The sequence below is a fragment of the Lolium perenne genome, chromosome 1 (genome assembly GCF_019359855.2).
Source record: "Lolium perenne isolate Kyuss_39 chromosome 1, Kyuss_2.0, whole genome shotgun sequence".
NCBI lineage: Eukaryota > Viridiplantae > Streptophyta > Magnoliopsida > Poales > Poaceae > Lolium > Lolium perenne.
In genome coordinates, this window is record NC_067244.2 from 146,234,869 (window position 1) to 146,256,580 (window position 21,712).

At 47.1% G+C, this 21,712-nt stretch overlaps 2 protein-coding genes and 3 long non-coding RNA genes across 5 annotated transcripts; 3 read left to right on the top strand and 2 right to left on the bottom strand.

The window, feature by feature from the left end:
- The first annotated feature begins 495 nt into the window (after positions 1-495).
- LOC127334207 (protein FAR1-RELATED SEQUENCE 5-like) lies at positions 496-4,594 on the top strand. Its single transcript, XM_071823289.1, has 8 exons — positions 496-687; positions 797-1,135; positions 1,550-1,814; positions 1,919-2,609; positions 2,707-3,164; positions 3,322-3,660; positions 3,719-4,199; positions 4,554-4,594. The coding sequence occupies exons 1-8, from the start codon at positions 659-661 to the stop codon at positions 4,592-4,594; spliced, it is 2,643 nt and encodes an 880-aa protein (XP_071679390.1). The 5' UTR covers positions 496-658.
- Positions 4,595-8,452: 3,858 nt separating this feature from the next.
- Positions 8,453-8,911, top strand: LOC127298761 (uncharacterized). Its single transcript, XR_007850133.2, has 3 exons — positions 8,453-8,532; positions 8,655-8,717; positions 8,841-8,911. It is a non-coding gene; the product is annotated as an uncharacterized lncRNA (long non-coding RNA).
- A 3,155-nt stretch (positions 8,912-12,066) lies between these two features.
- On the top strand, positions 12,067-12,562 carry LOC139832234 (uncharacterized). Its single transcript, XR_011746974.1, has 3 exons — positions 12,067-12,166; positions 12,276-12,351; positions 12,456-12,562. It is a non-coding gene; the product is annotated as an uncharacterized lncRNA (long non-coding RNA).
- Positions 12,563-14,351: 1,789 nt separating this feature from the next.
- Positions 14,352-15,131, bottom strand: LOC139832236 (uncharacterized). Its single transcript, XR_011746997.1, has 3 exons — positions 14,818-15,131; positions 14,534-14,729; positions 14,352-14,432 (listed from the first exon to the last, which is right to left on the bottom strand). It is a non-coding gene; the product is annotated as an uncharacterized lncRNA (long non-coding RNA).
- A 113-nt stretch (positions 15,132-15,244) lies between these two features.
- LOC127334218 (uncharacterized) lies at positions 15,245-17,468 on the bottom strand. Its single transcript, XM_071823291.1, has 6 exons — positions 17,393-17,468; positions 16,494-17,260; positions 16,248-16,400; positions 15,825-16,094; positions 15,482-15,680; positions 15,245-15,369 (listed from the first exon to the last, which is right to left on the bottom strand). Exons 2-6 carry the CDS (start codon positions 17,256-17,258, stop codon positions 15,245-15,247), a joined length of 1,512 nt encoding a protein of 503 aa, XP_071679392.1. The 5' UTR covers positions 17,259-17,260; positions 17,393-17,468.
- Between the last annotated feature and the right edge of the window lie 4,244 nt (positions 17,469-21,712).

Here is a 21,712-nt window from a genome sequence, read left to right on the forward strand (position 1 = left end):
AAAGAAGGATGATTTGTACTTCTCGTCCAAAATACGATTGCTTTCTTATCATCTAGAATTTTGAAACATATGAAACAAAATTTGTTTATGTACTTCTCTAGATGCACGTTGTTTATGTCAAATCATCCAAGAGAATTTGAAATAGGGGAAAGAAAAAACATCCACAACTTTTAACTTCATATTCTTTTAGTCTATGAAGAACAATGTCATCTCGGAAATAAAAGAAGCACTACTATTACGGAGGCGGCGTTTTGGCTCGTACGCCCAGATGATCATACTATCTGGTCCGTCCGTTTGTGCCTCGCGATTTGTGCTGTGGGGAAATTTGACTGGTAGGAAATGGTGAATACGCGGGTCGTGCGCGTACTGTTCCGGTGTACGCAACGGCATTTATTGGTGGTCCAGCTAGTGTCCGTCGGCAAGATGACGGCGAAATTCTTGAGCCGCCCGACCTGGAAAGCACTCTGAAATCTTGGGCTGCCGGTCCAAGATTTTTTCTCCATCGCAACAGATATGATTAGCACCAGGTTGACCATCTAGCGACGATCCGGGCTGGCAACCAACTGGAGACGACGGCGCACCTAGTGAGATCTGGGCGGCCTAGGAGGCGGCGCCGCTGGCGAAGAAACTCCGGCGAAATCTGCAGTCGCGCGCAGACATGGAGTTCCCTGTAGGACAGGTCGACAGGTAAGGGCGTCGATTCTCCCTTGCCCCTAGTCCGTTTGTTCTGTGCTTTCTGGATCTGGCGGTTTCTGTAAATCTGTCTGAACCGCCGGAGTCCTGTGTCTCTGTGCAGGTTGTTTTTCGGCGACTCGTCGGAGCTTGCTGGCATCATGGGGCCGGCGTACCGCGTGCGCATTGAGGAAGAAGGGGCAGTCAGCGTGGTGGCGGAGGCGCACGATACCGGCGGAGACGACGAAGCAGACAGCGTTGCAGCAGTGAGGCAAATACATGTACAGGGGCCGCAGCCTGTAGAGAGCGCCGGTGAAGTCGGGGAAGAAACTAGAGCGGCAGCGTCAATGCATTCAGGGGGCGCCATGAATGGGAAGAGGAAGATTGTTGGTGGTGTTGGGCCATCAGAATCAGAGCAGTCTACTCTGAAGGTGAATCCAGAAGCGCCGGGTTGGATCAAAAGGTGAGGGCACTAGTCTGTTTCCTCCTTAACTCATCTTTTCGGCACTGACAGGATATGATTCCCAAGCGTGATAACTTCGTGCCAAATTGAGGTGTGTCTCAACGATATATGTAGATTCTTAGCTTTTTTCAGAGCCTAAGAACCACTTGCCATCAGCAATATAGACCTTTCTCTTAATTTATTTTTACTGCTAGTAACTTTAAGTTGATGTGCTTTTCGTATGTCGCTGCTTAGGCCTGTTTGTTAAGAATAGGCACCTAAGATTCAAAGTCATTTAAAAATGTATAAGATGGTATGCGAATCAAATACCTATGGAGTTGTGAGTGCATCATTTTATTTTTAATTGCTAGCGAGTACTGAGAATCGGTTTCGAATTGTAGATTTTCTAACAAACCTTGGGGGCATGGCGTGTAGGGTGCGAGTTGGAGGACATGCAACTGAACGAAGTCCTTGCCCAAACCGGGTTGGTACGTTAGAGAAGATGATCAGAAGTTACCCTGAGAGACGAGGAGATTATGTCCTTGAGCCATCACTGGGCATGACATTTGATTCGCTCGGCGAGGCATATGACTTCTACAACCTATATTCGTGGGAACACGGTTTTGGCGTTAGATATGGGAAGAGCCGGCTGAACCCACAGCGGACGAAGACAATGCAAGAAATAGTCTGCGGCTGTTCTGTAAGCAAGTATAGCAATTTTTTTCTTCCAAATAAGAAAGAGAACGCTCGATTGGAGCTCTAAAATTATGCAGTACACGCTCAAAAAAATTCCTTTCTTTCCAGGGGAAGCCTGCAGGTGAGAACACACGATCCTGCCGCTATGAGTGCCCAGCGCTCATACGCTTGCTTCGGACAGAAGATAAAGGCTGGTACATAACCGAGCAGCGAGCGACTCACAACCACTCTCTTTCGAAAACTTGCGCAGAAAAAGTTTACTGGCCATCGCATAAGCACATAGATGTGTACACAAAGGATTTGGTGAAGCAGCTAAGGGAGAACAACGTAAACATAGGCAAAGTGTACAGCATAATAGGGAGTTTCTTTGGGGGTGTTGGCAATGTGCCGTTCACCAAGCGGACATTGAAGAATCTGTGTGGACGGATAAGCAAGGAGCAAGCAGATGACGATGTGAGGAAGACAATGGAGGTTTTTGCAGAGATAGGATCAAAGGATCCTGAGTTCACATACAGAGTGCTAGCTGATTCGGACAGCCGGATTAAGAATTTGATGTGGGCAAACGGATCAAGCCGTATGCAATACAAATATTTCGGCGATGTAATTACATTTGACACAACATACAGGACAAATTTATATGATATGCCGTTTGGGTTATTTGTTGGGGTGAACAACCACTTCCAAAGTATCATTCTGGGGGGAGTGTTGCTGCGGGATGAGCAGATAGAAAGCTTTGAATGGGTGTTCGAGGAATTTGTCCGGATGATGGGTGGTGTGGCACCAAAGACAATCCTGACAGGTATGAGTTCCGATTGTTCATGCTTTTGCTTGAAAATAAACCGGTGTTATGTGCGACGGTCTACTGACAATCTTTTTGTGTGGAAAAAATATTGCAGACCAGTGCAGAGCAATGGAGGTGGCCATAAGCAAAGTGCTGCCAGGAACAGTTCACAGGTGGTGCAAATGGCACGTGCTGAAGAAGGTGAAGGAATGCTTGGGTCCTCTATACAGTAAGAAGAGCGAGTTCAGGTCAGAGTTCCACAAAGTTGTGAACCATATGCTGACAGAAGAAGAGTTTGAAACAGCTTGGGCAATGCTGCTAGAGAAATACAGTCTGAAGACACACCCGTTCCTGACGCAAATTTATGAGGTCAGGCACAAGTGGGCGAAGCCATATTTTCGAGGTGTTTTTTGTGCAAAGATGACTAGCACACAGCGGAGCGAGAGCGCAAACATGATGTTGAAGAGCTACGTGCCGCCTGGATGTGCAATGAATTTGTTTGTGAGGCACTACATGCGTCTCCAGCATGACCGCGAGAAGGACGAGGGTTATCAGGAGAAGCGAACAAAAGTGGTGAGTCGGACGTGCTCTGGTTACTATTGTCTTGCATAACTTCAAAAAAAAATACCATTTGCACGGATAGAGAAAATCTCAGGACAAAAACTTGTTTTTTGCATTGCTGATTGGAGGCTTCGATCTGAAAAACTGTTTGTTGTGTTGTTCATGGCAGGCAAGTGCTGTACTTCATGCTAACTTGTCAATAGAGGAACATGCTAGCAAGGTGTACACTAGAGCAATGTTCGAGCAGTTCGGGCATAACCTATACATGGCTGGGGCTTATCGTATTGAGGAGGTTGAGAAATACAAATTGTACTTGGCGAAGCACACGAAGGCCCACAAGAGAGAGAAATGGAGCCGGGTCGAATTTCAGGTGAAGGTTGCTGATGGCGGTGAATTTTTTGAGTGTGAGTGTGGCCTGTTTGAGCACATGGGAATTGTCTGCAGCCATACTATAAAGGTAAAGGGTCGGAAAGAAAGATTTATGTACTTTGCTGTTCTTTGCACTTGTGTGTGTGTGGAGATTCAAATTTGGCCCCATTTGTCATGACTCCTTATTTTTTGCAAAGGTAATGGACTACCTGGGTGTGGAGGAAATACCGAAGCGGCACATCCTGAAGAGGTGGACAAGGGATGCAAGGGATGTGCTGCCAGGGCACCTTGAGGTATACCAGAACGACCACGCCTCTAGCAGGTCTTTCACGTACAGACATTCTTTGCTGTATAGGAAAGCGCTTGAGCTGGTCAGGCTGGGTGATGCAAGTGCGGAGGCATGCGAGAAGCTTGATAGTTTGTTCGAGAGCAACCTATCGATAATGACACCGTACGATAGTATGAGGGATGGGCTTGGGCTAGAGGACAGGCCGGCAGAGCAACCATGTGAAATGGAAGCGGAAAGAGTGATGGTGGACGACGGAATGATTCTGGCCGAGGAGCCAAATCTGCTACTAGGGTTGGGAGCCCCGGAAAAAAATCGCGGGGCTGGGAGGCCAACCACGAGCAGAGACAGGGCTCCTTACGAGGGCACCGGGTTACTGAGCAAGCGCACGCGTTTCTGCACAATTTGCAGGTGTAGCGGGCACAAGAGGACGACATGCCCACAGCGGGGGGACGCTCCAAAACAGCCGCGGAAAGTGGCGAAGTGCACGAGGTGTGGGTTGCCTGGGCATCGTAGGACGACTTGCACAAAGCAATGTGGTGCATTGCTTTCCTGAATGCGATATGATTACAGAGGCAAAAAGAATCCCGTCGATCCCTACCCAATCTAACAAGATGATCGTTGTAAGAGCTGTCTCATTTGTAAACGAATTATTCATTTTGTATTTGAAGGATGTTCCTGGATATTAGATGGTTTATATTTGTTAAAGATGTGTAATGATAATATTGGGTGCAACTGTTTGGCAGATACTAGTTCAGTCTTACCTGATGTAGTGCTGCGGGCTTGACTGAATTTATCCACCTTTAATTGTTGTTCTTGATTCATTTGTCTTCGGCCCCGCATTTTACTGGTAATCAAGTGAGGTAATGAAATATGTGTTTTGGTAGTGGTAGAGAACTAGACAGAATCTAATATTCCTGGGTTTTTTTGGAGAACCAGTTAATGTGTATTTGTACTGTGAGCCATTTTCAGAACAGTTTTTCAGGCAGTTTAGTGGTGCTGGAAAATATATAGCTGAAAAATGCATTGAATGCCTGTGTGGTGGTGGGCCGTGGACTGTTGACAATGGATCAGGTACTGGAATTCAAATTTTGAATTTGAAAGCCACTGGAGGGAAAGTGGAGCTGGAGACAGCTATATATATGGGAGCTTGGGACTTATAGTTCATAGACACAGCAAGTTCAGAATCGAGGAAAGCTAGGTTCCCACTGATCCTCGTCGTAGGTAGAAGAAGGCATGGCAGCAACCCTTGGCAGCAGCACCTTTGCGATGCTGGGTTCCTTTAGTCATTGGACTGCAGGTGAAACCTGGGATGGAGAGGTACTTCTTGTAGTTTGTTTTATCAAATCTGTGGTGATATGTTGCGTTTTTCCAACTCCTGGATGATCCTAAGCAACTGTGGTTGATTCAATTTTTCAGTTTACTGAACCGAAAAGCCGGAGCGTGGAGGTGCCGTCGGATGTGGCAGGTGGTAAGCGGAAGCTGATGTCCCTGGATGACTCCAAAGCAGCACCGGCATCCGGGTCACACCCCCATGGTGGTGACTGTGGTGAGGTGAGACAGCAACGCGAATACAGAACCAGAGCTTGTTTTTTGCCTCCAATGGTGGACACTAATTACCTTTGAATATCCAACTGCAGAAGGGCAACGTCGTGTGCAAGGTGGAGGTGGAGGCCGAAGCCGGTGACGGAGAGGAGGAACAGGTCGGGGATTACGATCCGCTCGGTCCTGCCATTGTCGGCGGAGCTGTGGACGCTCAGCTTGAGGAGGGAGAGAGCTCCGGCATATGGACTGAACCGATTTGGTACTACGAGGAGGATGACGAGGTCTCCAGCGCCAAGCACGTCCGCCTGGACTAGATTATGACCCTGCATGACCTGATTAATGCCGCTAGGGCTGCGTGTGTTGGTAATGATAGTGTTACCAGTTGGTTAATTAGTGGTTACCTTGAGTCCACCAGTAGACACTGTATCCCGCACTCCGCTGTTTTATGCGAATAAATCTGTGCCAGTCGTTGATAATCAAGCGGAGAAGATCTTTGTTTATGTCTAAACGCGCTGGCATGGTCTTTTTAAACAGCGAAATCCATGTGGTCCACCTCCCGTTGAATGCAGCGCTAAACACAGGGAGAAACATCCACTGGCCTTGTTTTCTAGCTGCTTTCCATCTCTTTGGTTGCAGTGCTCGAACTGTACCAGCTGTGCTCAGATGTACCGATCTGCTGGGCCAAAACAAGGGAAAAGAGGGCTGTTTCTGTAGCTTCTGGAGCATCCAAACATTTGTTTCTACCCCCTATCAGTGGTCGCCGGTGGGGCCCATAAATGTGGGGTCGACGAGATCATGTGGGCACTGGAAGCCATCGTTGACGCCGAAGAAAAATGGTGTGAGCATATGCCCCTGGTCACCGTTTTAATTTGGTGGCACACTGTATTAAAAAACTGGGTTTTAATTCTGGAGAAACTTCTTAATCGGGAAAATTGTGGTGGGTTAGCGCTGGGCGGGAGAATTCCCGCCATAGCGGTGCAAAAATCTGGGGTGGGTAGTTACAGGGGATGCTATATTTACTGTCTAAGAGATATGGAAAATCTACGTAGATGCCACGTGTGACGGTGGAGGAAGGGAGGTGGTCTCTTTAAGTCAAGGAAGGGTCGTCTGCCACTGCGGCCTCGTGGAACAGTGGTTCACTACCTAGGTACCTGAGCTCGAGAGAGAGAGAGAAAGAACCCAGGAAGAAAATCCAGGAGAGGAAGTAGCTGGTGAGTGCGTCTATGGCCTTCACATCCGGGCATTTTTACCTCAAAGAACAGCTGATATATCTTTGCTAGCTGCCGAAAAAGTAGATTTCTTAGCCTTTTTTGCATGCAGGATTCGTCGGATTGAGGCCGATGGACCAAACGGCTGCGACGGCGAAGGGGAGAAGGAAGAAGGGGAGGAGTCTGGATGAGTTGCAGGCGTCGACTTCGACCAGATCTACGCGGGCATGGGGCGCATCGACGCCAATGCTAGCTGCCGCTTCATCTGCAAAGAAGAAGAAGCCGCCGACCACCCACACCGGCTTCTCCGTCGCACCTGTCCTAGGGGTAGGTCCGATCTACTATCCAGTTGTGAAAGAAACTGGTTTGGCTAGCCTGTTGGCCACCAGGTTGGTAGGGCTTGTAGATAGGAGGTTCTACGTCTCTTGCCTCAGTAATCTTGACCCTGAGACTATGGATATGAGTTTCAAGGACGGCGAGGTGCGCCGTGTAACTAAGGAAGAAATCGTTAGGGTTCTAGGTGTACGGTCTGGGGGAAGGACCATACACGGTCGTAAGTCTAGGCTTAGCACGAAGACGCGGGGTGCCCAGATCGAGAAAATCCAGGCGCTGCTGCAGATGAAAGTTGACAGATCTGCTGGTATAAGCATGGATGATCTGAAGAAGGTTTTCCAGAGCTGCGACGTGGCCTGCTTGACTCCAAGCCAGGTCGTCGCTGCTCAGGTTGCCTACACATTGCTGGTGTGCAGCACATACATCGCACCGCGACAGGCAGTCCCGACAATACCTGAAGAGATTCTTGGGATTGTGATTTCGCCGGAGAAGCTGCATGAGTACGACTGGGCTGGCTATGTGCTGACGCAGATGTAGACGGCTGCATCGCGGCTGAAGATGGACAAGGATACACATTCAGACATATACGTCCTGGGTGCATGCCCACTAGCGGCTGCGGTGAGTTCTGTCCCCTTTTTTTTGTTTGTATTTGTCTTGGATCTGCAGCCACTCCTTTTTTTGCATGGATGGTGAGCTTTTCTGATTGATTAAAGTACACTTGCCTTTTGATGAACAGTTGTTCTGCATCGAATGGATTGATTTTGGTGATGCTGGGCTTGACACAACCATGGCGCCAAAAATCGCTGTTTACACTACGGAGAAGCTGAAAGAACTGATTAGTCTGGTGATGGAGGACGGTGTCGGTGGTGAAGTGAAATACAAGGTTTGACAGCGATTTTATGTTGTCGCCTTTACTTATAGCTGGGCAAAGTGGTAGTGTTAAATGTAGCTCTTATAATTCATTGTTTTGTGCAAAGTGTCTGCTGTTAAGTCTAACCAAAAACATGGTCTGTACATATACACTGTTTGCAGACTAAGCCGATTACTGCCAGGCAGGGAGAAATACTGCGAATGCACCCTCTTATTGAAAATGGAGGGATAGGTGTGAGGAAAGAGGATGAGAAAACCTTCAGAAATCTGAATAAGGAAGAGGTGGGTAATTTGTTTTGCATGAGTACGGCTGCAGGTATTTTAGCCGTGTGCGTCTGTACTGCTCAAATTAGTGATTTTTTTTTGGATTATCAATTTCAGGGCGTTGCGAAGGTACGATCACTGGTTGACGGCTCAGTAATTCCTCTCATCCGAAATGCTGTTGCGCGGGTTGCATCTGAGCTTGCAATCCCTGGAGAGATGAATCACGTGTTGGTAGACGAGATATTCAGAGGTGTGGAGAGTGCCAGGGATGCACTAGCTACTATATTTGCAGATGCCCTCTTCGAGGGAGAAGCGTCGGTTGGAGCAGGTACTTGTAGAAGAAGCGAAGGGTCATTTTTTATTCCATTTGGGTTTAAAAATTGTTTAACTGAATTGTGTGGAACTTAATTATTTGTCAAACATGTAGGAGTGTTTGATGGGCGGGCAGCTGGTACATCAGGTGATTTGCAAAGTGGAGCAGAAACACATCCTAAGATGGTCAGAGGTTAGAAAATTGTCCTGCCGCGCTAGCGTACTGTAGAAAAACCGGAGAACTTTAGATGTTCGCGCAATCTATTAGTCATTTCTGGTAACTAAGTTTTGTCCGAAAAAAATTATGTAACACAGGTGATGATGTTGACGAACAATGGGGAAAAGGGTGTATGGTCATGGTGGTATGTAATGATCCAGGTCAGTGGGATCTGAATAAAAGGGATTGTGTGGTTATGCTGCCTGTTTTGTCGTTAATCAGGCATGATCGAACAAGGGTTACTGAAAAATAATTGGTGCTGTGATGTTTATCTTGCTATGCAGTTGACATGTCCGAACCAATGGTGCCGTCGGACGACGAGGTGATTGGGGAGGAAAATGATTTACCCCATGCTGAGGTTGCTAGCACACCGTTAGTGGCAGAAGATACCGGAGACAGCTGGAGATATGGAGAAGGTTTGACGTCTGCAACTCGCCGTGCGTCCACCGAAGACCGTGGGAAGGGACCTATGGTGTTTGAGAGCAGCGAACAAATCATCTACCTCGGTGGCATCAGCAATATGAATGATCGGTGTAGAGGTGACGAGGAGCTAGCAAGACAGCTACAGAAGGAACTTGATGGAGAAGGTAAATTACATCTGGATTATGGCACAAAATGGTAGTAAGTTATGTGTAGTTGAAAAGATTTAGATTCCTGAATGTATAAGTTGGTGATAGCTACATTATTTTTGCAGCTGATGCTTGCATGCGCCGTGATGAAAATCTTGCGAGGATGATATCTGAGATGGAGGCGAATAATGGTATGCTTCTTTCTGCCGATTACCTTTTGTCATGCGTTGATTGGACAGAAAGATTCAAGGTTTTGACATACAAACTAAAAGAGGAAAATTGCATTTTCGACAGAGAAAATAACCGAAGAAATAATTAGTTCGTTAGTTGGTGACACGGCATCCGGCCAGCATGACAAGATGATGGATGTTCAACCAGTGGAAGCAGGTTTGTGCTCTGTTCTTAACACCATGCCGCAGACTTTGAGGGGTGCTTTTTTCAGTTAGAAAATGTGTGGTGATTTGGTTAGTGGTGTCGCGCACTGATTTAGCTTCTAAATTTAGCAGGTACTGATGCACGTGACCATGCGGAGCATGTAAACATGGTTGAGTTGACACCAAGTGCTTCAGGTAAATAAAATAGAATTCGAGATTTCTGAAGTACCATCGGTTCTGCGAGTACAAATCGTATTACTGAGGTTTAAAAGATTTAAAGCAAACTATTTCTGATATAACTGAATCTCTGTCTTTCAGCGATTGACGGAGCGCCAGTGTGTGCGGCAGGGGACCCAAATGCTGGTGCAGGAGTTCTCCCCCACCATGTTCCGGTTCAGCACTATGTGCGCAGGCGCAGGAAGCAAAAGGCAAACCGTGTGATGCCGCCGAAAAAGAGGGTTCACTTCGAAGAAGGGTTGAACATATGGCATGATCCATCCAGGGATTGTAAGTGCTGATATTCAAATTTTGTTTTTTATTTTTGGAAGCATTGTGGTGCACCTTGTGTGGGAAAAAATCGCAGAACCCTGTGCGTGATGTGTGTTGGTTCACTTCATTTTTTGCAGCGGATGATTCTGACGCAGAGTACCCAGCTGGATTGGAAGGTGTCATATCTTTAAACCCTGTACCAAGAGCGCATGCTTGCATGTTACGTGCCGGTGGGATCTAGCAGCATACATTGTCTCTTACATGTCTCTTGTGCTTTCTATTTTGTGTGGCTGCAGCAGGGGAGGCCGGCGGTGCGGTGGTCGGTAGTTCTTCTGCTTGTGCGGTAGCTATTGCAGGAGGCAGTGAGGAAGCTGTTTTGCTAGCGGGTAATTGAAAGAATCCATTATGATTTCTTTCCGAGATTATGATGCAGTGTTTTGTCCGTGCTCGTAAAAGAGGCTGTTGAAGCTAATTTGCTAGCTGTATGAAAATTCATGGAAGAAATGACAGGTGGAAGGGGTGCCAGACCGGCTAGCGCATCACCTGAGGGGCCTGAAGTCATCGAGAGAGCGGAGGATGGTACTGCTGATGGACAACCTGCGGGTTGCGGCAATGTAGGACTACCAGATGGTGGAATTTCAGGTCAGATGGCAACGATTATTCAGTATCCCCTGATTTGTGTTTTTTTTGCATATTAAGAAGTAGATCCTGTGGCAAAGGGAGAAGAAAATTGTGTTGCAGTCAATAAAAGTAAAATTGTTGCTGCAGGTCAGGACGCAAGCGAGCGTTTCCCAGCTGGTGTTGCAATTGAGAATTTTGGACCTACAGCTGCAGATGTTGAACAAACACCGGGTAAGGGGTTTTTTGTGACCAACTGAAATTATGAATGCAACAGGGGGGCACAGGGTGGCGTAATAGTGGCCCCTATTTGTTACAGTTTTGTGTGTGTGCTTAGGCTGTCCATGTTTTACAACCAGGTGTTGTCGGTGGGCGGGGTGCGGTTCGCAGCGGTGACACTAGGCCGCTATTTGTCGACTTGGGTGGCAGTGGTTCATCCGCTCGGGGTGGAGCATCGCGCTACAGCGTTGGGGGGCCATCAGTTTCTGTTACAGGATTTGAATTCGCGGTTCCTGATGGAGTTCGTGTAAAGACTGAAATTGGAGAGAACTTTCCTGCAACATATGGGCTGAGTCACGAGGAGCCACTTGGAAGCCTAGTCCTGAAGTTTGTTGACAATATGATGTCGTGCAGTGAAAGGGAGCTAGACAGGTAACAAAACATGATTCCCTTAGATGGAAAGTTAATTTCCGCTTGAATGAGAACTACAAATAAGCTGAAATTAGTTGGATTTAGGAAAAAGTGGCAAATTTTACTCATTCTAGCCTTAAAAACTGAGTGCTGATTGTTTCAGGAAATGGTTCAAACACCGTGTACCTACAACGATCCATCTGACAGGCTGGGACTTCAAGATTGATTTTGGCCCAGGTGGCAAGATTACATTTGTTGGGTGGTCAGCGGTGCACAGGCTTCTGAAGGTGCTGGAATTCAAGGTGTATGGATATTATGCAGCTCGCTGGCGCCACATCTTCGACCCCAGATTTGCGGTGAGTATATGCAAGCTAAGTCTGGCATGCAGTTTGTGTTTTGAGGCCCCAAAATGTTGGCCAAAAAAAATGATTTTGCTCATAACTCTTTGGTAACAACTTTCAGAAACATTTGATGGGGGTTGATACAAGGTATATAGACTATGCATTCATGAGGAGCATGATGACGTCTGATGAAATAGGATACAAATTAGAGAATGTGAAGAAGGTGAATGCTCGGCTGGATATAAATGTACTTACCGAAATTTAGTAATGAAAAAAACCTGGTGCATGTGGTTTGAACAAAAAAATTTGTTTGTGTTTTCAATGAATATGTGCAGCTGATGATGCCGCTGGAAGTGCTTCAGAGCTGGTCGCTGTATGTGTTTGATCCAGAAAGCAAGCACATGTTGGTGATGGATCCTACGACGACATTCTATGGAGAAGAAGTGATGCGTGAGAAGCACGAGGCATTAGCAAAAAAAACACTTTTCGGGCTGGTTCGTTGCATCAACGAGAACATACCAGGTTGGGAGGTAAATGCAAGCAACTGGCAAATCAAGTACCATGCAGGCGCACACTTCAACTGCAGCAGGTGCACGAGAAATGCATGATTTTTTTTCTAAATTTGGTGTTATGAGGGGAATGGTTAAGATGTCCTGTGTGATTGATTAGGAACTAACCATTTCTGCCACCGAAAACAGTGAACAAAGCGGAGTGTACATCGTACACTACATTCGAGAGTTCAACGGGCTGTATCTGAGGTCAATCCTAAGTGATGTAAGCAAGTTTTCTTTCGAATCATACATGCACAAAAAATATAGAGGGAAAAATGTTTTCGGTTTTATGGCTAACAAGGCGAATTATGTGAACCTTTGGTGCAGGAGCGGATAGAGTACCTTCGCAAGACCATGGCATACCAGCTTGCCACTATGAAGGGGAATGCTGGAGACCTTCCTGACTTCATGATCCAGATTGTCATCTAGTCGATCCGGATGACCTTAGCTATTGCCTTTAGGCCTATGTGAAGTTAAATTATATCAGTGTTAGACTAAGAACTTAATCGGTTTGTAAGCACATTAAGACGAAGTTACAGATCGGGGGGTGCGGGCGGGTTCGCTTTGTGGGATGGCATTGAGGGTCCCCGGACTAGGATCGCATTTTGGTTTGTTCGGGGGTCCGGTTCCACGGCGTTTAGGAGTAGCCAGGTTTGGTTAGCTGATAAAGAAGATACCATGTGTATGCGGCAGGGCTTGGGTAGTTCCCGTGTGGAGCTACATTTTGGTGTTTTGGTTGATGTCAGTCCTGTGGCCAACGACAAAAAGAAATGTTTGTGGACATTCGGGTTTAATCTTGTTTTTTCGATGATGTAAACAAACTTTGCTGCTCCCAATGAACGGAGCCCTTATTTGTTGATGATGGCGCCTGGATTAGTTGATTGTCCGAAGCTGCTGTCGGAAGCTTGGCGAGTTTGTGCATTGTTGAGATTGAACTGACAAACACAAGAATAGAGTAGTTGTTGAAAAAAAAGATGGACAAATTGATGTTCTGGAGCTAGGGACCTGCCAAGTAGACATAAAAAATAGAGTTGAAAAAAGTAACCTATATCGGTGCGGTGGATTAAGGATCAGCTTCCCGTTGTAAGGGGAAATTCGGATAAGATAGTATCATTATCATCGAATTCGACATAACTTAGAACAAAGCTCGCGAGCTCCTTACATGTGATGACAAAATAAAAACGGTGTGCACATAGATAGTTCATTCCAGGATAAAACATTTGTAGACATTGGTGGTTGATGTAGTTTATTACAGAAAGGTCTGGTCTAAATCCAAACCAGGCGTCCTAAAAGATAGATGGCACTAGAATTCGAGATTACAGGATGAAGCCTACAAGCGTATATCAGCAGTAGACAGGGGCCATGGGTTTTCAAGTGTCCACTTCATTCAGGAAATCACCGAAGCTGAACTGGCTAGGTGCTAACACAGCCCAGAGTGCATCGCCAGCTAGGGGCGATCTGTTTTCACGGAGTTTCATAAGCTCGTGTAGGGAAGCAAGCCTTGTTTTATGAAGGTTCCTCTGCAAAAGATATAAACAATGCAATTTGAGTGTTGAAAAAGTTTGATCATGTTCTCCGGGAGTAGGTTATGAGTGAATCTTGTTGTACAAGTAGATGAAACATCGTTACCTTGGTTATAGGTGATATAAGTTTCTCGCCGTCGTAGTATCTCAGAAGGTGCAGAATGGAGAGGCCAGACTCGTACCTAGTGGAAAAATGGATGTGGCACTAGTATTATGGAAAGGGATTTTGGGGGGCATCGAGCCGGAGTATGTACAGGAGAAAAGTTAGTGGTTGCGACCGGACCTTGTGAAGGTGGTGTCTACAATCTTAGGATAAATTTTCCCCCAGTTGTCCTTCGGCGTAGGCCATCCTGCAAAGAATTCAGCAAAACACTCGAACAGGGCATCGTGCAGCCTTGACGATACCCACTCATGCATTTCTTTCCTTTCGCTGGATGGACCTCTGGCACCGGCCAATGGATCTAACACATGGGTAACTTTGGCGACCATGTCCCACATGTATAACACCCATCCATCCTCGAGAATAGCTGGAGCAAAGTACTTGAGTAGACAAAAACATGGGGGGACGGGGTGAGGATGAAGTAATAATATTTCGGAATTGCCCGGTATAGAATGGCAGGTGAGATTGCATAATTAAAAAGAGAGTTTGGTGTTAGTGACCAAAGTTAGGACGGGTGCTTACATATTGAGAACAAGCAATGGAATGCCGGATGTGCTTCCCAAAGAACTGATTCTGCAGACAGATTGCTCGCAGGTAATCTTTTCCAGACAGGACTGTGGTCTGAAAAAAAGGCCATTGTGAATGATACAGCAGCAAGAAAAAGGTAGGACAAAAAAAGGTTGAAGTGGTATAGGGTAAGGCTGTGGTTATGGCTGACGAACCGCAAAATCTGTCTCCAGGATGTGCCTCCAGTTAAGGTAAGGGCAATCGTCGTTGTACTCGAAGTCAATCTGATTGTACCTCCTGATTAATGCACATGACAACTCATGCTCGAGTGTGTGTTCACCAGCCAGCTGCTGGAGGACATCATTCCCGCTAACACATACAAGGCGGGGTGTGTCGTGGACAAACCAGAATCTGGTTGACAGGTAAATGCATTCAGTGAATAAAAAAGGAAACTATATGGTTACGAGATATGAAAATGGATGGTGCATTGCGGAAGTACCGTTCCAGCTCTGCGGGGGGAGTGGTCTTGATTGAAGCCTCCAGATCAGTAGCGACATCGCCCGGTTGTTGCGGAGGGATCCGGCCAGCTCTCCAGGGATTTTTCGCGAAACTTCCACTTAGCACAGACCGCCTTTTAGGTAGTTCATGGCTGAGCTGGCCGAATACAGCAGCTTGTTGAGGATCCTGGTCGGCCGCGTTGTAGAGCGATTCGGTCTTGGTGTAAATAAGCAGGCATTGATCCTTGATGGTGTCCCGTTGCAGGAAACCGGCTTTACTCTTCTTGGTGCTGACAACACATTCAGGAGGGATAGGAGGTCGGCCGATGATCCCGCGGAACCTCTAGTAGTGCTATCTGCAAACAGAAGAAAAATGTACGAAGAGTTGTAAAAAAACGTATCGAAGAAGTTTCTGCGGGCGCAAAGGAATTAAGGCAGCAAAAAGGGTTGAGTGCAGCTAAAAATATCGGAAGTACCTTCCGCGTCGGAAAGGTCCAGCCTGACTCCACTAAACTTTTGGTTGACTGGCGTGCGCAGCGAATCGGCTGGGGGTGCTGACATGAACGGGAGGAAACAAATTAGTTGGCGAGCTGGGAAAAAAATTGATTGTCTATGGGAATGCGAGCATTGGCAAAAATATTATGTTCGCTGTGAAAAAAAACTGACCGGATTCACCCTCAGTTGGTACGAGGGGGCAGTCGGTGAAACCCCTTGCCTGGCAGCAAACACACCTCTGGCTTAGGTGTGCCATCAACTTGTCCGTGAACTTGAACATGTCGTTGAGTATGTTCGACCTAGCGGTGTGCAGATGTGAGAAGGCCTTCGCGTTGTGTTCTTTCAGCATTAGGGTGAGTGGGTCAGCCATCTGAGGGGGATTACACAAGAAAAAGAGCGGTACGTTAGTTGAATTTCAGATGGTTGAGTTACGAAACAGCGAGGAGAGTTCATTGAGCTGAGGAAGGTTCAAATCGAAAAACGGTATATCATATAACAAATGTGTAAAACTTACCAATTTCGGGTACTGTCGCTTCAAGTAGTTCGAAAAGTCAATGGGTCCAATGTTAAGCGACTGTGTCGGATGGATGGGTGTACTGTCTGCAGCAACATATAATGGCCTCGGCGTGACAGCGCGGAGTGACTCGTGGGGTTGAGGCTCTGGAACGGCGAGGGGAACATTATCCAGGGTAGATGTTCCGAATGCGGTCTCTATTCTGTCAGGTGCAACTTCTGTGGTGCGAACCGAAGCGCGGGTGTAGCAGACTGACTCCGCCGACCTTAGCTGCACGGTTACCATCCATTTAGCAAAACTTTGTTGTCATATTGTGTGAACCAGGCATGGTTGAGTATAGGTATGCATGAACTATAACCAATAAAAATTTAAAGCAGCCGAATTTTGCAGTGGATATAAAAGAATCTGTTTGTGGTGTAATACCGGCGCTGAAGTGTAAGAATTTGGTCCTTTCCCTAAGTCGCTGGCCATGGTGATAGTTCTCCTCAGCCAGTCTTGGTCGAATACCTTAATCCGTGGTAGGTCGTCGTGTCTCTTGTTGAAAATTCCGAGGTCCAGATTGTCGAGAAGGAATACCTATCGTCATCATGCGGGGCATGTCCATTATGGAGTACATGAAAAAATAAATACGTACAGATAAAAAGTATATAGGAATGAAAAATAAGAAACCTGCAGCCAAAGGTGACACCCGAACAGGTTGATGGTTTGTGCCTGGTTCCTAACATCTCTCTTGTACTTGTCCACAGCGTCAAGTAGGGACTGGATGATGTACTCGCCCCAGTTGAACTGGGCTATGTTCTCAGTGTTAGCAAGGGCTCCCCAGAAATCAATGGTGGCATAATCGTATTTACTTGACGGTGCCAATATGTGGCCCATGACAAAGATAACAAATGCAATCTGAAAGCAATCTTTCTCAATCTTGCTAGAGTCCTCTGTGATCTCCCTGATAAGGAAATTTTCTGCAGCTTTAAGACTATGGGCTCCTGCCTGGTTCATGCCTAGCGTGGTCTTGATGAACTCAATGGCGTCGGGCCTGATGGTAGCATCCCTGCCAATAACATTTCGGGGCCCATGTGGGATACCAAAAACCTTGGACACATCCTGGGGCCAGAACTTAAGTATCTTCTTGTCTGTGATTACAATGGATCTGTTGTGTACATCTACACGGCTCATTATCCAGGCGCTGAATTTGAGATTAAGCTTCTGCAGAAATGGTACATCTAACATGCCAGCCCATCCTATCTCACTAACTAACCACCTCTTGAAGTCTGAGAACCGTTGAATAACCTCGAACGCATGCTTGACTGAGCAACGAGAGGTGAGATTGGGGGTTTTGTCTTGCCTGTACTGGTCGCCTGCGGATCTGGTTGCACGGGCGGCAGATGGAGTACGAACTCTGCTGGTGTCATCGTCGCAGCTTCCGGATTCAGACATTGCTGCAAAAAAATGAAGAAAACGATGGGGAGTTGGATGGCAGAAGAAATGAGTGAGGAGGATGTAGTTAAAAATGAAGGGAAAATGCAGAGCAATCGATGACATGCATAGATGGGGGCGTGGATCGAACGTACCTGCACCGGCAAGGATCGGCGGCGCCAGCCGCCGGGGCAGTCGTGTGTGCTTGGGGAGGGAGCAGTGGTGTGTGGTTGGAGGTGGACTCAGTTATGAGCCGCCTGTGAGAAAATGGTGGATGGTGCCCAACCCTAGAGTGCAATGAATGCAGTGCGCGAACCACCTCTGCCCGTGGGAGCTTCTGGAACGCGTGTGAACATAAGATTACGATGAGACGCGGCGGCAGTGTCCATGTAAACAAATTAGGGGAAATTAACTCGATAACAACTGATTAGGCGGCAACACGCTGGAATAAGCACGGTACTTGAAAATTAAAGGCAAGGTCTTACACAAACTGAAAAAAAGGCCATTGTGAATGATACAGCAGCAAGAAAAAGGTAGGACAAAAAAGGTTGAAGTGGTATAGGGTAAGGCTGTGGTTATGGCTGACGAACCGCAAAATCTGTCTCCAGGATGTGCCTCCAGTTAAGGTAAGGGCAATCGTCGTTGTACTCGAAGTCAATCTGATTGTACCTCCTGATTAATGCACATGACAACTCATGCTCGAGTGTGTGTTCACCAGCCAGCTGCTGGAGGACATCATTCCCGCTAACACATACAAGGCGGGGTGTGTCGTGGACAAACCAGAATCTGGTTGATGTGTAAATGCATTCGGTGAATAAAAAGGAAACTATATGGTTACGAGATATGAAAACGGATGGTGCGTTGCGGAAGTACCGTTCCAGCTCTGCGGGGGGAGTGGTCTTGATTGAAGCCTCCAGATCAGTAGCGACATCGCCCGGTTGTTGCGGAGGGATCCGGCCAGCTCTCCAGGGATTTTTCGCGAAACTTCCACTTAGCACAGACCGCCTTTTAGGTAGTTCATGGCTGAGCTGGCCGAATACAGCAGCTTGTTGAGGATCCTGGTCGGCCGCGTTGTAGAGCGATTCGGTCTTGGTGTAAATAAGCAGGCATTGATCCTTGATGGTGTCCCGTTGCAGGAAACCGGCTTTACTCTTCTTGGTGCTGACAACACATTCAGGAGGGATAGGAGGTCGCTTCGATGATCCCGCGGAACCTCTAGTAGTGCTATCTGCAAACAGAAGAAAAATGTACGAAGAGTTGTAAAAAAACGTATCGAAGAAGTTTCTGCGGGCGCAAAGGAATTAAGGCAGCAAAAAGGGTTGAGTGCAGCTAAAAATATCGGAAGTACCTTCCGCGTCGGAAAGGTCCAGACTGACTCCACTAAACTTTTGGTTGATCGGCGTGCGCAGCGAATCGGCTGGGGTGCGACATGAACGGGAGGAAACAAATTAGTTGGCGAGCTGGGAAAAAATTGATTGTCTATGGGAATGCGAGCATTGGCAAAAATATTATGTTCGTTGTGAAAAAAAAACTGACCGGATTCACCCTCGGTTGGTACGAGGGGGCAGTCGGTGAAACCCCTTGCTCGGCAGCAAACACACCTCTGGCTTAGGTGTGCCATCAACTTGTCCGTGAACTTGAACATGTCGTTGAGTATGTTCGACCTAGCGGTGTGCAGATGTGAGAAGGCCTTCGCGTTGTGTTCTTTCAGCATTAGGGTGAGTGGGTCAGCCATCTGAGGGGGATTACACAAGAAAAAGAGCGGTACGTTAGTTGAATTTCAGATGGTTGAGTTACGAAACAGCGAGGAGAGTTCATTGAGCTGAGGAAGGTTCAAATCGAAAAACGGTATATCATATAACAAATGTGTAAAACTTACCAATTTCGGGTACTGTCGCTTCAAGTAGTTCGAAAAGTCAATGGGTCCAATGTTAAGCGACTGTGTCGGATGGATGGGTGTACTGTCTGCAGCAACATATAATGGCCTCGGCGTGACAGCGCGGAGTGACTCGTGGGGTTGAGGCTCTGGAACGGCGAGGGGAACATTATCCAGGGTAGATGTTCCGAATGCGGTCTCTATTACGTCAGTGCAACTTCGTGGTGCGAACCGAAGCGCGGGTGTAGCAGACTGACTCCGCCGACCTTAGCTGCACGGTTACCATCCATTTAGCAAAACTTTGTTGTCATATTGTGTGAACCAGGCATGGTTGAGTATAGGTATGCATGAACTATAACCAATAAAAATTTAAAGCAGCCGAATTTTGCAGTGGATATAAAAGAATCTGTTTGTGGTGTAATACCGGCGCTGAAGTGTAAGAATTTGGTCCTTTCCCTAAGTCGCTGGCCATGGTGATAGTTCTCCTCAGCCAGTCTTGGTCGAATACCTTAATCCGTGGTAGGTCGTCGTGTCTCTTGTTGAAAATTCCGAGGTCCAGATTGTCGAGAAGGAATACCTATCGTCATCATGCGGGGCATGTCCATTATGGAGTACATGAAAAAATAAATACGTACAGATAAAAAGTATATAGGAATGAAAAATAAGAAACCTGCAGCCAAAGGTGACACCCGAACAGGTTGATGGTTTGTGCCTGGTTCCTAACATCTCTCTTGTACTTGTCCACAGCGTCAAGTAGGGACTTGGATGATGTACTCGCTTGATTGAGCGGGCTATGTTCTCAGTGTTAGCAAGGGCTCCCCAGAAATCAATGGTGGCATAATCGTATTTACTTGACGGTGCCAATATGTGGCCCATGACAAAGATAACAAATGCAATCTGAAAGCAATCTTTCTCAATCTTGCTAGAGTCCTCTGTGATCTCCCTGATAAGGAAATTTTCTGCAGCTTTAAGACTATGGGCTCCTGCCTGGTTCATGCCTAGCGTGGTCTTGATGAACTCAATGGCGTCGGGCCTGATGGTAGCATCCCTGCCAATAACATTTCGGGGCCCATGTGGGATACCAAAAACCTTGGACACATCCTGGGGCCAGAACTTAAGTATCTTCTTGTCTGTGATTACAATGGATCTGTTGTGTACATCTACACGGCTCATTATCCAGGCGCTGAATTTGAGATTAAGCTTCTGCAGAAATGGTACATCTAACATGCCAGCCCATCCTATCTCACTAACTAACCACCTCTTGAAGTCTGAGAACCGTTGAATAACCTCGAACGCATGCTTGACTGAGCAACGAGAGGTGAGATTGGGGGTTTTGTCTTGCCTGTACTGGTCGCCTGCGGATCTGGTTGCACGGGCGGCAGATGGAGTACGAACTCTGCTGGTGTCATCGTCGCAGCTTCCGGATTCAGACATTGCTGCAAAAAAATGAAGAAAACGATGGGGAGTTGGATGGCAGAAGAAATGAGTGAGGAGGATGTAGTTAAAAATGAAGGGAAAATGCAGAGCAATCGATGACATGCATAGATGGGGGCGTGGATCGAACGTACCTGCACCGGCAAGGATCGGCGGCGCCAGCCGCCGGGGCAGTCGTGTGTGCTTGGGGAGGGAGCAGTGGTGTGTGGTTGGAGGTGGACTCAGTTATGAGCCGCCTGTGAGAAAATGGTGGATGGTGCCCAACCCTAGAGTGCAATGAATGCAGTGCGCGAACCACCTCTGCCCGTGGGAGCTTCTGGAACGCGTGTGAACATAAGATTACGATGAGACGCGGCGGCAGTGTCCATGTAAACAAATTAGGGGAAATTAACTCGATAACAACTGATTAGGCGGCAACACGCTGGAATAAGCACGGTACTTGAAAATTAAAGGCAAGGTCTTACACAAACTGAAAAAAAGGCCATTGTGAATGATACAGCAGCAAGAAAAAGGTAGGACAAAAAAAGGTTGAAGTGGTATAGGGTAAGGCTGTGGTTATGGCTGACGAACCGCAAAATCTGTCTCCAGGATGTGCCTCCAGTTAAGGTAAGGGCAATCGTCGTTGTACTCGAAGTCAATCTGATTGTACCTCCTGATTAATGCACATGACAACTCATGCTCGAGTGTGTGTTCACCAGCCAGCTGCTGGAGGACATCATTCCCGCTAACACATACAAGGCGGGGTGTGTCGTGGACAAACCAGAATCTGGTTGACAGGTAAATGCATTCAGTGAATAAAAAAGGAAACTATATGGTTACGAGATATGAAAACGGATGGTGCGTTGCGGAAGTACCGTTCCAGCTCTGCGGGGGGAGTGGTCTTGATTGAAGCCTCCAGATCAGTAGCGACATCGCCCGGTTGTTGCGGAGGGATCCGGCCAGCTCTCCAGGGATTTTTCGCGAAACTTCCACTTAGCACAGACCGCCTTTTAGGTAGTTCATGGCTGAGCTGGCCGAATACAGCAGCTTGTTGAGGATCCTGGTCGGCCGCGTTGTAGAGCGATTCGGTCTTGGTGTAAATAAGCAGGCATTGATCCTTGATGGTGTCCCGTTGCAGGAAACCGGCTTTACTCTTCTTGGTGCTGACAACACATTCAGGAGGGAT

Coding starts and splice junctions, on each gene's coding strand:
- LOC127334207 (XM_071823289.1), top strand. CDS start 659: ATGGAGTTCCCTGTAGGACAGGTCGACAG. Junction 3,165..3,321: donor AGGAGAAGCGAACAAAAGTG/GTGAGTCGGACG, acceptor TGTTCATGGCAG/GCAAGTGCTGTACTTCATGC. Junction 3,661..3,718: donor TTGCTGTTCTTTGCACTTGT/GTGTGTGTGGAG, acceptor TTTTTTGCAAAG/GTAATGGACTACCTGGGTGT.
- LOC127334218 (XM_071823291.1), bottom strand. CDS start 17,258: ATGTCTGAATCCGGAAGCTGCGACGATGACACCAGCAGAGTTCGTACT. Junction 16,401..16,493: donor GGTGTCACCTTTGGCTGCAG/GTTTCTTATTTT, acceptor TGATGACGATAG/GTATTCCTTCTCGACAATCT. Junction 16,095..16,247: donor ATTCTTACACTTCAGCGCCG/GTATTACACCAC, acceptor GTAACCGTGCAG/CTAAGGTCGGCGGAGTCAGT.